Source organism: Bombina bombina, chromosome 4, assembly GCF_027579735.1.
Source record: "Bombina bombina isolate aBomBom1 chromosome 4, aBomBom1.pri, whole genome shotgun sequence".
Taxonomy (NCBI): Eukaryota; Metazoa; Chordata; class Amphibia; order Anura; family Bombinatoridae; genus Bombina; species Bombina bombina.
This window is the reverse complement of record NC_069502.1, coordinates 416,639,123-416,656,909: the sequence shown is the minus strand read 5'-3', so window position 1 is coordinate 416,656,909 and position 17,787 is coordinate 416,639,123. Positions and strand designations below refer to the sequence as shown.

The 17,787-nt window shown below is 35.1% G+C and overlaps 1 protein-coding gene and 1 long non-coding RNA gene across 2 annotated transcripts in view; both read left to right on the top strand.

Moving 5' to 3' along the window:
• The window catches only part of LOC128657509 (IgGFc-binding protein-like), a 182,156-nt gene that overhangs the window by 125,473 nt on the left and 38,896 nt on the right, over window positions 1–17,787 (top strand). Inside the window, 15 exon segments of the mRNA XM_053711876.1 lie at window positions 2,167–2,765; window positions 3,788–4,361; window positions 5,087–5,286; window positions 5,368–5,748; window positions 5,958–6,241; window positions 7,033–7,304; window positions 7,719–7,775; window positions 7,853–7,933; window positions 8,257–8,316; window positions 9,161–9,262; window positions 9,714–9,815; window positions 10,889–10,948; window positions 11,793–11,894; window positions 12,347–12,445; window positions 16,157–16,231. Coding sequence (XP_053567851.1) covers window positions 2,167–2,765; window positions 3,788–4,361; window positions 5,087–5,286; window positions 5,368–5,748; window positions 5,958–6,241; window positions 7,033–7,304; window positions 7,719–7,775; window positions 7,853–7,933; window positions 8,257–8,316; window positions 9,161–9,262; window positions 9,714–9,815; window positions 10,889–10,948; window positions 11,793–11,894; window positions 12,347–12,445; window positions 16,157–16,231 — 3,048 coding nt within the window.
• Window positions 10,886–16,238, top strand: LOC128655411 (uncharacterized). The gene is made up of 4 exons (XR_008401787.1): window positions 10,886–10,948; window positions 11,793–11,894; window positions 12,347–12,445; window positions 16,157–16,238. It is a non-coding gene; the product is annotated as an uncharacterized LOC128655411 (long non-coding RNA).

Here is a 17,787-nt window from a genome sequence, read left to right as displayed (position 1 = left end):
TCGGATCATGTCGGACAGACACATAATGAATAGGCCCCATAGAGTTGTCATCATGTTTCTGACAGACCTGTTTCAATTAAAAGTGAATTGTTGCATAGATAATTAGGGATTTTGATGTAAACAAAATTTAATTCTTTGTATCGTATATTAATACAAATTTACAAACGAAACACACCTAATTCAGTAAAAAACAGTTGTCTAAATTAGGTAAAAAGCATTCTCATGAACATAATTGTCAGGTCAATCTTTACTACTTTTCTGGTGTTCTTTTTTACAAATAAAACTGGTGTAGTTTTACAAATAGATATTTTTGCTTTTTAATAGATTTTATGTAGTGTCTGATATGAGTTATGATATGAGATATGAGTCTGCCCCTCCTGGTTACATAATGGCGCAAGTATCCAACATAAGTATCGCCTTTCTGCTTTGTCAAGGATAACAATCCATTGCCATCCTGTTTCATTTATAGTCCTGTCTTCTCCTCAATTGGTCACAAATTCCAAGCAAACTTGAAACTTAAATTTTTCATTGAGTATTTCTATTTTATAAACATTGTAAACATTTAGGACCAGATTACAAGTGGAGCGCTTAATATCGCTTTCATGAAAGCGATATTAGCGCTCCACGGTGTAATACCAGTGCACGCTAATGTGCACTTGTATTACAAGTTTTCAGCCATTCTAATGCAACCTCACACTTGCATTGCTGAGAAGCATTGTGCTCACTAGAGCGCGCGTCTACAGGCTCCTATGGAAGCCTCGTTCTCATGCCATCAGAACATCACTTAGCGAAGGGAGTATGTAGCACAGCGACGGTAGCAAACTTAAATATATATGTATATGATTATAGTATATAGTATATACACATATTAACACATACTGTAAATATATATGTATATATGTATATAAGCATTTACATATATATTTACTGGGAACATACAGTTCCCATAGACCGCAATGTAAAGGCACTTTTCAGTGCCTTTTTTGTTTTCGAACATCCCACTCCCATCAACTTTAGCCTGAAAAAACAGCCTAGTGCAGTCATTTTATTAAAAACATAAAGACACTGCTATATTTATTTTTAAATATAATACACTAGACTGTATTTTGGGGGCATTTGGGGCACATTTATAAAATTAACCATAGATCTGGCTGGTTAATTATCGCACTCCCTCAAACGGACAAATTTGTCAGTTTGCTGGCGTGCGATAATTTAGCATTCCACTTGTAATCTAGCCCTTATACACTTATTTTTCTCACAACTTGATAATGGCAATAATAAATATACTATTTATTTATATGCATCTACTTCTTGTTGGAACAAAAAAATATTAGAATATATGAAAATTGAAATTCAAGATTTACATAATAATAATAATAATAATAATAAAACAAATCTTCCCCACTCATTGCAAATTTAAGTTTCATGTATGCTTGGACTTTGTGATCAATTGAGGAGAAGACAGGACTATAAATAAAGCAGGATTGCAATGGAATGTTATACTTGACAAAGCTGGAAGGCGAACTTATGCCATTACGTCACCATGAGGGGCCGAAATTTCATATCGGACACTTCTGGAAATACCAAGCTGACATTACACATAGGACTCTGTTTCCTTAGTATATCAAGAGCAATCTTTGGCTAACAATTTTTTGGCTAAGATTATCTTAACCCCTGAGTGATTTGTTTTGATTGAACACATGTGGCAGTTTTAATAAATTGGTTACCTTTTAGCAGTACTTGGATTTTCTCCTTTATTGAGCACAATACTTAGAGCTAATGTAATGTATCGTTTTATCCACCTGAAATTCACCTGATTATTACAGTATTACACAATGGAAGTTTTTATCTGTTTTTTGAGGTCATCCCTTCACTGTAACCAAAACTTTCAACTGATCCATGGAAGTTTGTAAATAGGACATCTTTCGAAGGTCATAATATAGTATTTTACTGTACTTTTTATCACATTTATTCTCTTTATTTATTTTATTTGTATATTGTACACAATGGTGTATTTTCACACTTCTGTTGCATTATATTCAGATACAGTCTTTCAGGTGGTGAATATCGGCAATTACATACACTAGTCTGAAACTAAGGGAATTGGTTCTGAAAACAACATTTTTAACTGTGTTAATATCTTGAATTATATTTCTTTGTTTACAGCACCACAATGTCCACCAAACAGTCATTATGAGCAGTGTGGCACTGCCTGTCCAGCTTCTTGTGCCAACCCAGGAGCACCATCTAATTGCAACCTTCCATGTGTTGAGGGATGTATCTGTGACCCAGGATATCTTCTGAATGGCAACAAATGTGTTCCAAGTGACAAATGTGGATGTTGGGAAGGAGATAAGCATTATCCAGTAGGGTCAGAGTTCTGGTCAGATGACACGTGTTCTTCAAGATGCACATGTCCATCCCCTGGCAGCAGTATAGTCTGCTCCAATGCATCATGTCCAAGTAACCAGTACTGTGGTATAACAAATGGAGTTCCTGGTTGTTATTTCTATACATACGGCATTTGTAGAGTCCACAATGATCCTCACTATGACACATTTGACAGACAAAATCATAATTTTATGGGACTTTGTACTTATACGCTGGCAAAACCCTGTAATATTTCAACATCTCTTCCATATTTTAATGTTGAGGCAAAGAATGAACATCGTGGTGATCCATCAGTGTCGTTTGTGGAAAAGGTCTTGGTAGAAGTTTATGATCAAAAAGTACAAATTCTGAGACATGAACGAAACCGAGTATTGGTAAGTAGATAACTTTTCATTGTTTAACATAAAATTAAAATGTGATGGATATATATTTGGATAATGCCAATGAAGTGCTAGATTACAAGTGGAGCCCTAAATTATGGGCTCCCTCAAATGGGCACATTTGCCCATTTGTGGGAGCCTGAAAAATTTACCAGCCATTACAAGTAGCTGGTTATTGCTACTGCGACTTCGCGGTAGCAATTATCCATACGAAAATTAACCAGAGATCCGATCTCTGGTTAATTTTCTAAAAGTGCCCCAAATTACCTTAAAATAGAGGGCAATATAGTTTTTTATTTAAAAAAAAAGATATCTTTTTTTTTTTTTTTTAAATAAAAAAAAACTGCACTAGGCAGTTTTGAGGCATTAAAGTTGTTGGGAGTCGTCTCTGAAAAGTGACTTTTCATAAATATATATGAAAATAGTCATTTATATATATATATATTTACTAACTGCTGACCATCACTGCACTACTGTCTGTGACGGCATCAGAATGAGTCTCCTATAGGAGCCCATAGAAGCATGCTCTCATGAGCGCAATGCTTCCCAGCAATGCGCACGTGAGCTCGCATGTGCATTGTTGTAAACTTGTAATACCTGCGCACATTAACGTGCTCTGTTATTACTAAGTGGAAAGCAAATATCGCTTTAGCTAAAGCGATATTTTGCGCTCGACTTGTAATCTGGCCCAAAATGTGTAACTAGAGGGAATAAGAGGAACAGAAGACAACATATTTATACCATTATATACACGAACGGATGTTGCTTAAGTGAGAAAAATATTACAAGAATATATAATGTTCTTAAAAAAGACAAAAAAGCTTATTTGTTTTGAATACTAGGTGAATTGAAAATGATTGAAATTCTCTTAAATTGTTACAAAACATAAAATACAGTCATCTATATGGCTGGGAATATTGTAAAGCTAATGTAAACAGTAAAATGTAATGTTTAAAGCTACATATCTTGAACTAGATGTTCAAAGAGTATTTGTTTTCTGATATGATCTTTCACAGGTCAATGACATCTGGACCACACTTCCGGTGACCTTAGTTGGAGGATCCGTAAAGGTGAGGTGGACTGGGAAATATGTTACTCTAGAGACTGATTTCAGATTGACAGTCTCCTATGACACTGACACTTCAGTAGAAGTAAAGGTTCCCAGTACTTATTCCAAACAAACTTGTGGAATGTGCGGCAACTTTAACAACCGTAAGCAAGATGACTTCATGATGCCAAATGGACAGCAAGCTAAGAACTCTGAAGAGCTAGGTCACAGCTGGATTGTAGATGATGGCGATCCCCTGTGTCATCCTGATGACCCTGAGCCTACACCATTGCCTCCATGTTCACCAGAAAAAGAAGAGCTGTATAAGAGTGATGGATTCTGTGGTCTCTTAACAAGTAAAGATGGTCCTTTCCAAATGTGTCATTCAGTGGTCAACCCCTCAGGATTCTTTGAAAGCTGCATGTTCGACCTTTGTGCTTTGGATGGTGATAAAAATATTCTGTGCAGTTTGTTATCAGCTTATGCCGATGCTTGTCAGAAAGAAGGAGTTTTAATTAACTGGAGAAACATCACACACTGTGGTAAATATTGTTACAATATCTATTACAGCGCCTACATTTATTAACCATGTTGTAAATTAAGACCTACATTATGAAAGATACTTTAATCTTGCAGAAAGCAATGCAATTATATTTGTATTTACAGTATATTGTTAATTTAAATGTAAGCTAAGTAATTGTATTTTTAATACAAACTATTTAGACATGTACATGTTTTATAATAAGGCAATGACAGTAACAAGTATAGTAATAAATAAAGGGATTTGAAACCAAAAAGAATGATTTTGTGAGTCAGACAGAGCACGCAATTGTAAAAAAGTTTTCAATTTACTTCTATGATCAAATTTGCTTTATTGCCATAATATTCTTTGTTGATTGGATTCCTAGGTAGGTGTCTCGAGCATTTCATTGCAGGAAATATTGGTGCCATCTAGTGATCTTGCAACTGGATCATATTTTTGCTAAACTGTTGCCATATACGTCTCCAGACATGTGCACGCTCCTGAGCTTTTAGTCCCTGCTTTTCTACAAAGGATACCAAGAAAACAAAGAAAATGTTATAATAGAAGTAAATTAGAAAGTGGTTTAAATGTGCATGCTCTATCTGAATCATGAATATTTTTTTTATTGAATACTAGGTATTTACCAAATAATACATTACTATAATATATTTATTTTGTTAGACTAATAAGTAACATATCCTTATTTGAACTGTCTTAGTGATCTTGCTAACTTTCTAATTTCAGAACCCAAATGCCCACTCAATAGCCATTACAATGCTTGTGCATCTGCCTGCCCGGTCACATGTCTTGAACCAAATGCTCCGGATAATTGTAGTTTGCCATGTACCGAAGGCTGTGAATGTGATGAGGGATATGTTATCAGTGGAGGGACTTGTGTTTCTAAGTCCAACTGTGGATGTTGGTATAATGAGACATATTATGATGTAAGTGGAATTCAGTGTTAACATATAAAGTTAATAAATAAAACTGTAAAAAAAAAATATGTTTGTTTGTTTATTTTTTAGAAAGGAGAAAGCTTCCTAAAAGATAACTGTGAAAACAGGTGTGAATGTCAAGGAAACAACAACATGGTCTGTGTTCCTGTGTCTTGTGCTGAGGGTGAAATATGCAAAGTTGAAAATGGCTCATTGGGTTGTTACCGACCAAGCATTGCAATTTGTCACATTTATGGTGACCCTCATTATTCAACCTTTGATGGGACACTTCATCACTTCCAAGGATCTTGTAATTACACAGTGGCTGAGACATGTGTCAATACAACAAACAACTTTATTGTCACTACACGTAATGAACACAGAGGTTCCCAAAGCTGGACTGCAATCAATTCTGTTGCTCTCACTGTGGATGGGGTGCACATCTTACTTGACAAAGGCAACTCTGTATATGTAAGTAATAGATATAATATAATTATATTATTTTCTTTACAAAATAATGACTATTTATAATCTTCTCAACATACTTTAACTATTTGATAACAGTACATAATATGGCTTCTTTTACTCAATTATTATGTTTCAATTTACTGTATCTTTAATATGAAGTATGCATTATTTGTTAGGAAAAAATTAACTTGTTATGTTAAACTTATTTTCAGGTTAACAACATTTCAGTTACTCTTCCTGCTAATGTGTCCGGAATAGATATTGTACAAAATGGTCAGTATGTCATTATTACTACAAGCTTTGGTCTCCAACTTCAGTTTAATGGTGATCATGAGCTTTTTGTCAAAGTATTAGAAATATATAAAGGGACACTGTGTGGATTGTGTGGGACATACAATGATGACAGACATGATGATTTCACAATTCCCAATGGCACTGTAGTGACTAATGTTAACGACTTCGGTAACAGTTGGAGAGTTCCGGATGACGAATGGATGTGAGTATTTTTATGTTGCTGACTAATGTAAAAATTATATTTAATGCATGTTTTTTTATAATTTATTAAAAATTTTGTTTCAGTATTTATTTTAAAAATAATATATGTACATTGTCTTGGGTAAACATGCAAAGTGAAATTATATCTAGTAGTTGCTCACTCACACCAAGATTACAAGTTTTACGCTATCACATTATCGCACTTTCCATAGCACTGCCATTAAAAGTTATGTAAAAACCTTCTTTTGTTGTGTGGTACGGTGCGATACGCTCCATACCGCACAAAATCCAAGACCTGACTTTATGTACTCGTGCATGCTTTCCCCCATAGACATCAATGGAGAGAAAGTGTCAGAAAAAAAGTAACACCTGCGATCGCGGAATGATGATCGCCGTAATGCAACCCCATTGATGTCTATGGGGAAAAGACCGCTGCTTCATAACTTCTGTTTCCGGCGAGCCTGAAGACTCACCGGAAACACGGGGCATGAAGCTCCGTACGGAGCTTGATAAATATGCCTCAATAGCTTTATATAGCTTAACTTGTAATCTTGCCCTCAGTGTGACATTTTTACTTTATGGAGTATTGAGATTTATTGTCACTTATTAATTGTATATAGTGCACGAAAGTGCATATTGAAAATACTTTGCCTCAAAAAGAACAATAGTATTTAGACTTGAATGAAGTTTACAATAGTCTTTAAATCAGATTGGAATCCAATAAAATTTTGTAGCAGGACAATTATTTTTAAAATTGCATTTTTAACTAGTCTTGGCTCTTTCTGCTTATAGATGTGACTCTACTCCTCCAACTCCTCCTACATGCCCACCCACTTTACAACAAGAGGCTGAAGGAAAGTGTTGGATTCTAAAAGATGTTAATGGTCCATTCAGACCATGTCATAAATATCTACGACCAAACCAATACTTTGAGAGTTGCATTTTTGATTACTGTGGCACTGGAGGAAGTGATGACCTTCTTTGTGAAGCCTTAAAGTCTTATGCAGCAGCCTGTGAAGCTTTAGGGGTTTCTCTTGGACACTGGAAGAATAATACCATATGTGGTAAGCTTCAAAGATTTAATTTCTTTTACAGTTGGTTCTAACCAGGAATTTCCCCCAAACAACAATATTGCAAGGAAAAAGAATCACAGACATTTTGTAATGTTGGGAGAATGTGTGCATAGCAAATTCCTTGCATGTCATGACATTTCAAACCTCTCTGGGTAACCCTAACTTGAACCCAAAACCAAATACCTAAACTCAAACCCCAAGCTCTTTGTGTAAGATAGAGATCACTAGTCAAGTAATCTCTACACATGCCTTAAACATTAATATATCTGCATGTACACAATCTCTACGTGAAACATTCTAAGTACTAGATGGTGGTTGATAATCTCTGTGCTGCAATATAAAACATATATAACTTGCATATTTAAACATTGCACAAAACTCAATGTATTGCTTTTTTTCATCCAGATCCAAATAGAACAACTATGTCACCACCTGAAACTTTGCCAACAGAGACTGTAACAGGTAAGAAACTTTGGTTATACTTAATTTTTTTAAGCAGTTAATACTAATGTTCTATCAACTAATCATATTTTTAATAGATGTTTCTTCAGCCACTCCTGTAGCTACATCCAGTCACATAACACCTGATTCAAAACCAGTCACGTCTCCTGTTATACCAGGTAAATGCCCTAGATTCACATTAATGAAAATATTATTTTATTTTATGTTATTTAACCCATGCATATGCACATACACATTGTAAATATATCCACTTATTACTAGGGCATAATGAACCTAGACTTGTCCTGTCTGATTACCCCGAATCATAATTAACAACTTTTCTAACCTAGTTGTACATTTGACTGTTGCAGTAAGCTGAAGAGAATATAAGTAGTATTACTTGAAGCATATCTGTATTTCTAATCTGCAATTGATTACATGAACTAAATTAGATTTTTACTGTAACTTTCTTTTGTTAATTGATTGCATTTTTTGCACACAGTTTCCAGTACCTCAAGTGAAAGCTCTGGCACAAGTGTGCACACAGCTATAACTTCCTCAGGTAGGTTTATTACATGTGTATTTTTTAACAGTCACAGTTCTTCTTATATTTGACTCGTAGTCTTGGGCAGTACTCACAAGAAATGTAGTTAACCCAAAAATGTGATAGAACCAGACTCTTCCTCCTTAACTGTAAATGTGACTCACCTTAGCAGATTGGGCAGGTGCAGGGTAGACAGAACATAAGTTGAAGCCTGATGAGATCTGTATAAGGATATGAGTGAATATATAAAAATAGCTGTTGGTATCTTGCATCAAGTGCTGATAAAACAGAGCTTATTAGATGATTGTTGTTCAAAAAGTTTAATTTGCTGTGTTTTAATGTACAGAGCAACAACATTGAATATCAATCATCTGTTGTGCAATCACATCCAGGTTTTCATTTTATTGGCTGGTTGATGGGGACATTGAAAGCACCCAAAGCAACTTTTCTAAAAATCACCAACCTTATGTTTAGGTTGCTCACAATTGTTCTCATGGCAAGCTGGTCTAGCTTACTTGCTAATTGACAGTTCAATGTGTTTGAATTTTGTCTCAGTTGGGGCTCTTTGTTGGGTTTCAAGTAGTTCCGTTCATGCTTGTAAGAACGTGTAAACTAGTATTAGTTGGAGTTGAATAAAGTGTTCTACCTTAAAATGTAACTTTACATAAAAAAAGTGTGCTTTTCATGGGCAATGGCAATCATTGACATTTTTGGGCCTGAGCTTGAGACAATATACTTGCTATCTTCTATGTCTAGTGAATGTCTATTTATACAGCCTGCATAGATTTATTTTGTTTTGTTGTTTTTGTGTGTTTTATTTAATGTGGGAATATATTTATAAAGGTGTTTTTTTTATACACAGGCCCTGCTTTCACAATTTCATCCAGCACATTGGATTCTACAACATTTAGTGGTCCAGGTGTCTCATTGGATTCTACAACATCTAGTGGCCCAAGTGTCTCAGGTATATGATCTGAGCTTAAAATAAATATATAGTTTTGTCTAGAATTCCTTTACTATGGGCATATGATGAAACTATTAGTGCAACATTAGTTATGTCCCTTTGTTTTATGTTGCTTTAACATCATTTATAGACATTTGATTATTTGACATTTTTGTCGCATACTTCTCTCTTGTAAATATAAATATGGCTGCTGTTTGTTCTTATGCTTTATTTGTTTGCTTTTTGCTTATTTGCATTAAGAATTTCCATATGTGTCTTTATAATAATATAAAACTTATCATTTTAATTAATCATGGAAGCAGATAGGCCTGCCTTCAGCTTGAGAATATACTTGCTATCATCTCTGTCTAGTGAATGTCTATTTATACAGCCTGCATAGGTTTTTATTTGTTGTTCTTTTGTGTTTTATTTAGTGTGAGAATACATTTATATAGGGTTTTTTCATACGCAGGCCCTGCTTTCACAATCTCATCCAGCACTTTGGATTCTACGACATTTAGTGATCCAAGTGTCTCATTTGATTCTACAACATCTAGTGGCCCAAGTGTCTCAGGTAAATGATCTGAGCTTAAATTAAATATATAGTTTGTCTAGAATTCCTTTACTATGGGCACTTGAAGATATTAGTGCACCATTATTTATGTCCCGTTGTTTTATTTTGCTTTAACATCAGATACTTGGTAATTTGATATTTTTTACACATATTTGTAAACATAAGAATAGCTGCTGTTTATTTCCATGTTTTTTTTTTTTTTGGTTATTTGCATTAAGAATTTCTAGATGTATCTTTATAAAAATATTATTTATAATTAATTAGTTTATATAAATGTTGAATTGATTTGCAAAAGGTGTTTGTGTGTTTATGTTACAAATTCTAACGGCTAGATTACGAGTTCTTGTCGGTAATAGTGTGCGGTGCTAACGCACAGTTTTTCCTTACCAATCACCACAGACAACGCTGGTATTATGGGTCATTAGAAACCCGGCGTTAGCTGCAAAAAAGTGAGCGTAGAGCAGAATTTAGCTCCACATCTCACCTCAATACCAGCGTTGCTTACGGTAGCGGTAAGCTGGCAAAACGTGCTCGTGCACAATTTCCCCATAGGAATCAAGGGGGCTGATTCGGCTGAAAAAAAGTCTAACACCTGCAAAAAAGCAGCGTTCAGCTCCTAATGCAGCCCCATTGATTCCTATGGGGAAACAAAAGTTATGTCTACACCTAGCACCCTAACATGAACCCCGAGTCTAAACACCCCTAATCTTACACTTATTAACCCCTAATCTGCCGCCCCCGACATCGCCGACACCTACATTATATTATTAACCCCTAATCTGCCACTCCGGACACCTCCTCCACCTACATTAATTATACTTATGAACCCCTAATCTGTCGCCCCCCCAACATCGGCATAATGAACCTTGACTTGTCCTGTCTGATAACCCTGAACCATAATTAACAACTTTTCTAACCTAGTTGTACATTTGACTGTTGCAGTAAGCTGAAGAGAATATAAGTAGTATTACTTGAAGCATATCTGTATTTCTAATCTGCAATTGATTACATGAACTAAATTAGATTTTTACTGTAACTTTATTTTGTTAATTGATTGCATTTTTTGCACACAGTTTCCAGTACCTCAAGTGAAAGCTCTGGCACAAGTCTGCACACAGCTATAACTTCCTCAGGTAGGTTTATTAAATGTGTATTTTTTAACAGTCACAGTTCTTCTTATATTTGACTCATAGTCTTGGGCAGTACTCACAAGAAATGTAGTTAACCCAAAAATGTGATAGAACCAGACTCTTCCTCCTTAACTGTAAATGTGACTCACCTTAGCAGATTGGGCAGGTGCAGGGTAGACAGAACATAAGTTGAAGCCTGATGAGATCTGTATAAGGATATGAGTGAATATATAAAAATAGCTGTTGGTATCTTGCATCAAGTGCTGATAAAACAGAGCTTATTAGATGATTGTTGTTCAAAAAGTTTAATTTGCTGTGTTTTAATGTACAGAGCAACAACATTGAATATCAAGCATCTGTTGTGCAATCACATCCAGGTTTTCATTTTATTGGCTGGTTGATGGGGACATTGAAAGCACCCAAAGCAACTTTTCTAAAAATCACCAACCTTATGTTTAGGTTGCTCACAATTGTTCTCATGGCAAGCTGGTCTAGCTTACTTGCTAATTGACAGTTCAATGTGTTTGAATATTGTCTCAGTTGGGGCTCTTTGTTGGGTTTCAAGTAGTTCCGTTCATGCTTGTAAGAACGTGTAAACTGGTATTAGTTGTAGTTCAATAAAGTGTTCTACCTTAAAATGTAACTTTACATAAAAAAAGTGTGCTTTTCATGGGCAATGGCAATCATTGACATTTTTGGGCCTGAGCTTGAGACAATATACTTGCTATCTTCTATGTCTAGTGAATGTCTATTTATACAGCCTGCATAGATTTATTTTGTTTTGTTGTTTTTGTGTGTTTTATTTAGTGTGGGAATATAGTTATAAAGGTGTTTTTTTTATACACAGGCCCTGCTTTCACAATTTCATCCAGCACATTGGATTCTACAACATTTAGTGGTCCAGGTGTCTCATTGGATTCTACAACATCTAGTGGCCCAAGTGTCTCAGGTATATGATCTGAGCTTAAATTAAATATATAGTTTTGTCTAGAATTCCTTTACCATGGGCATATGATGAAACCATTAGTGCAACATTAATTATGTCCCTTTGTTTTATGTTGCTTTAACATCATTTATAGACATTTGATAATTTGACATTTTTGTCACATACTTCTCTCTTGTAAATATAAATATGGCTGCTGTTTGTTCTCATGCTTTATTTGTTTGCTTTTTGCTTATTTGCATTAAGAATTTCCATATGTGTCTTTATAATAATATAAAACTTATCATTTTAATTAATCATGGAAGCAGATAGGCCTGCCTTCAGCTTGAGAATATACTTGCTTTCATCTCTGTCTAGTGAATGTCTATTTATACAGCCTGCATAGGTTTTTATTTGTTGTTCTTTTGTGTTTTATTTAGTGTGAGAATACATTTATATAGGGTTTTTTTCATACGCAGGCCCTGCTTTCACAATCTCATCCAGCACTTTGGATTCTACGACATTTAGTGATCCAGGTGTCTCATTTGATTCTACATCTAGTGTCCCAAGTGTCTCAGGTAAATGATCTGAGCTTAAATTAAATATATAGTTTGTCTAGAATTCCTTTACTATGGGCACTTGAAGATATTAGTGCACCATTATTTATGTCCCGTTGTTTTATTTTGCTTTAACATCAGATACTTGGTAATTTGATATTTTTTACACATATTTGTAAACATAAGTATAGCTGCTGTTTATTTCCATTTTTTTTTTTTTGGTTATTTGCATTAAGAATTTCTAGATGTATCTTTATAAAAATATTATTTATAATTAATTAGTTTATATAAATGTTGAATTGATTTGCAAAAGGTGTTTGTGTGTTTATGTTACAAATTCTAATGGCTAGATTACGAGTTCTTGTCGGTAATGATGTGCGGTGCTAACGCACAGTTTTTCCTTACCACTCACCACAGACAACGCTGGTATTATGGGTCATTAGAAACCCGGCGTTAGCCGCAAAAAAGTGAGCGTAGAGCAGAATTTAGCTCCACATCTCACCTCAATACCAGCGCTGCTTACGGTAGCGGTAAGCTGGCAAAACGTCCTTGTGCACGATTTCCCCATAGGAATCAAGGGGGCTGATTCGGCTGAAAAAAAGTCTAACACCTGCAAAAAAGCAGCGTTCAGCTCCTAACACAACCCCATTGATTCCTATGGGGAAACGAAAGTTATGTCTACACCTAGCACCCTAACATGAACCCCGAGTCTAAACACCACTAATCTTACACTTATTAACCCCTAATCTGCCGCCCCCGACATCGCCGACACCTACATTATATTATTAACCCCTAATATGCCACTCCAGACACCGCCTCCACCTACATTAATTATACTTATGAACCCCTAATCTGTCGCCCCCAACAACGCCACCACTATAATAAAGTTGTTAACCCCTAAACCTAAGTCTAATCCTATCCCCCCTAACTTAAATATAATTTAAATAAATCTAAATAAAATTACTATTTTTAAATAAATTATTCCTATTTTAAACTAAATACTTACCTATAAAATAAACCCTAAGCTAGCTACAATATAAATAATAGTTACATTGTATCTAGATTAGCGTTTATTTTTATTTTACAGGCAACTTTGTTTTTATTTTAACTAGATACAATAGTTATTAAATAGTTATTAACTATTTAATAACTTCCTAGTTAAAATAAATACAAATATACCTGTAAAATAAATCCTAACCTAAGTTACAATTACACTGCACTATAATTAAATAAATTACCTAAATTGACTACAATTAATTACAAGTAAATTAAATAAACTAAATTACAGAACCCCCCCCCCCCACTAAATTACAGAAAATAATAAAATAATTACAAGAATTTTAAACTAATTACACCTAATCAAATCCCCCTAATAAAATAAAAAAGCCCCCCAAAATAATAAAAAGCCATACCCTATACTAAATTACAAATAGCCCTTAAAAGGGCCCTTTGCGGGGCATTGTCCCAAAGTAATCAGCTCTTTTACCTGTAAAAAAAATACAATACCCCCCTAACATTACAACCCACCACCCACACACCCAACCATACTCTAAAACCCACCCAATCCCCCCTTAATAAAACCTAACACTACCCCCTTGAAGATCACTCTACCTTGAGATGTCTTCACCCAACCGGGCAGAAGAGGTCCTCCAGACAGCTAGAAGTCCTCTTCCAGGCGGCATCTTCTATCTTCATCCATCCAGAAAGGAGCGGGTCCATCTTCAAGACATCCGACGCGGAGCATCCTCTTCTTTCCGACGACTAACACTAAATGACGGTACCTTTAAGTGACGTCATCCAAGATGGCGTCCCTTCAATTCCGATTGGCTGATAGAATTCTATCAGCCAATCGGAATTAAGGTAGAAAAAATCCTATTGGCTGATCCAATCAGCCAATAGGATTGAGCTTGCATACTATTGGCTGATTGGAACAGCCAATAGAATGCAAGCTCAATCCTATTGGCTGATTGGATCAGCCACTAGGATTTTTTCAACCTTAATTCCGATTGGCTGATAGAATTCTATCAGCCAATTGGAATTGAATAGACACCATCTTGGATGACATCACGTAAAGGTACCGTCATTTAGTGTTAGTCGTCGGAAAGAAGAGGATGCTCCGCGTCAGATGTCTTGAAGATGGACCCGCTCCGGATGGATGAAGATAGAAGAAGCCGTCTGGATGAAGACTTCTGGCTATCTGGAGGACCTCTTCTGCCCGAATAGGATGAAGACTTCAGACCGTCTGGAGGACCACTTCTGCAGTGTTAGGTGAAGACGTCTCAAGGTAGGGTGATCTTCAAGGGGGTAGTGTTAGGTTTTATTAAGGGGGGATTGGGTGGGTTTTAGAGTAGGGTTGGGTGTGTGGGTGGTGGGTTGTAATGTGGGGGGGTATTGTCTTTTTTTTTTACAGGTAAAAGAGCTGATTACTTTGGGGCAATGCCCCGCAAAAAGTCCTTTTAAGTCCTTGTAATTTAGTATAGGGTAGGGATTTTTATTATTTTGGGGGACTTTTTAATTTTATTAGGGGGATTAGATTAGGTGTAACTAGTTTAAAAACTTGTAATTATTTTATTATTTTCTGTAATTTAGTGTTTTTTTCGTAATTTAGTTTATTTAAACTAATTGTAATTAATTGTAGTTAATTTAGTTAATTTATTTAATTATAGTGTAGTGTTAGATGTAATTGTAACTTAGGTTAGGATTTATTTTACAGGTATATTTGTATTTATTTTAACTAGGAAGTTATTAAATAGTTAATAACTATTTAATAACTATTGTACCTAGTTAAAATAAAAACAAAGTTGCCTGTAAAATAAAAATAAATCCTAAGCTAGCTACAATGTAACTATTAGTTGTATTGTAGCTAGCTTATGGTTTATTTTATAGGTAAGTATTTCGTTTTAATTAGGAATAATTTATTTAATTGTAGTAATTTTATTTCGATTTATTTAAATAATATTTATGCTAGGGGGGTGTTAGGGTTAGGGTTATACTTAGATTTGGGGTTAATAAATTTAATATAGTGGCGGCGACGTTGGGGTCGGCAGATTAGGGGTTAATAAATGTAGGTAGGTGTCGGTGATGTTAGGGATGGCAGATTAGGGGTTAATAATATTTAACTAGTGTTTGCGAGGCGGGAGTGCGGCAGTTTAAGGGTTAATACATTTATTGAAGTGGCGGCGATGTCCGGTTAGGCAGATTAGGGGTTAAAATTTGTATTTTAGTGTTTGTGATGTGGGGGAGGGGGCTCAGTTTAGGAGTTAATAGGTTGTTTATGGGTGTTAGTGTACTTTTTAGCACTTTAGTTAAGAGTTTTATGTTACGGCGTTAGCCCATAAAGCTCTTAACTACTGACTTTTAAATGCGGTACGAGTCTTGACAGGAGAGGGTGTACCGCTCACTTTTTGGCAGACTTGTAATACCAGCGCTATGCAAGTTCCATTGAAAAGATAGGATACGCAATTTACATAAGTGGATTTGCGGTATGCTCGAGTCGCGGAAAAAAGTGAGCGGTACACCTGTACCTGCCAGACTCGTAATACCAGTGGGCGTTAAAAAGCAGCGTTGGGACCTCTCAACGCTGCTTTTTAAGCCTAACGCAAGACTCGTAATCTAGGCGTAAGTTTGTTTAAAGATTTTGCTTTCACATAGTTTATATTTTTACATATAAACACTATGTTTGAATGGAAAGTGACATAAAATCTTTTTAAAGCCTTTTTTTATTGTTGATAGATTCATTTTATACAACTCAAGCTACTTCACCTGGCATCTCAGCAACATCTTCAAAAACAAGTCCCTATGTGTCAGGTAAATTACCAGACCATTATGTTTGCAATATGTTCCGGAACTATTCTGTGTTATAGGCAACACCTTAATTTTTTTTTTTTTTATTTAAAAAGTTTGGTGAGCTGTAAATAAATACATAAATAATGTTTGCCCATGTTATTAAGAAACCTGTCTTGTTACCACTATACCTCTATTAATGCACAGTCCCCCCCCCCCCACACACAATTTATATAATTAACAGTATTAAAAGTAATTTGTAAGTATTTATATCCCAGATACACTAGCATTTTATGTGGTTTATGTCCAACTTTGTAGGCTTATTTCAAGTTAAAGAAACATTCCAGCCAAAGTTAGAATCCACATGGATACATTTCAGTTTTGACATTTGTAACATAAATGTATTAACAAAAATGCTTCTAATAAAAGCTATAGCTGTTTTACAAGTGTATTAAAGTATGCACCGTACACTAGTAATTTAGTATAGGGTAGGGATTTTTATTATTTTGGGGGACTTTTTAATTTTATTAGGGGGATTAGATTAGGTGTAACTAGTTTAAAAACTTGTAATTATTTTATTATTTTCTGTAATTTAGTGTTTTTTTCGTAATTTAGTTTATTTAAACTAATTGTAATTAATTGTAGTTAATTTAGTTAATTTATTTAATTATAGTGTAGTGTTAGATGTAATTGTAACTTAGGTTAGGATTTATTTTACAGGTATATTTGTATTTATTTTAACTAGGAAGTTATTAAATAGTTAATAACTATTTAATAACTATTGTACCTAGTTAAAATAAAAACAAAGTTGCCTGTAAAATAAAAATAAATCCTAAGCTAGCTACAATGTAACTATTAGTTGTATTGTAGCTAGCTTATGGTTTATTTTATAGGTAAGTATTTCGTTTTAATTAGGAATAATTTATTTAATTGTAGTAATTTTATTTCGATTTATTTAAATAATATTTATGCTAGGGGGGTGTTAGGGTTAGGGTTATACTTAGATTTGGGGTTAATAAATTTAATATAGTGGCGGCGACGTTGGGGTCGGCAGATTAGGGGTTAATAAATGTAGGTAGGTGTCGGTGATGTTAGGGATGGCAGATTAGGGGTTAATAATATTTAACTAGTGTTTGCGAGGCGGGAGTGCGGCAGTTTAGGGGTTAATACATTTATTAAAGTGGCGGCGATGTCCGGTTAGGCAGATTAGGGGTTAAAATTTGTATTTTAGTGTTTGTGATGTGGGGGAGGGGGCTCAGTTTAGGAGTTAATAGGTTGTTTATGGGTGTTAGTGTACTTTTTAGCACTTTAGTTAAGAGTTTTATGTTACGGCGTTAGCCCATAAAGCTCTTAACTACTGACTTTTAAATGCGGTACGAGTCTTGACAGGAGAGGGTGTACCGCTCACTTTTTGGCAGACTTGTAATACCAGCGCTATGCAAGTTCCATTAAAAAGATAGGATACGCAATTTACATAAGTGGATTTGCGGTATGCTCGAGTCGCGGAAAAAAAGTGAGCGGTACACCTGTACCTGCCAGACTCGTAATACCAGCGGGCGTTAAAAAGCAGCGTTGGGACC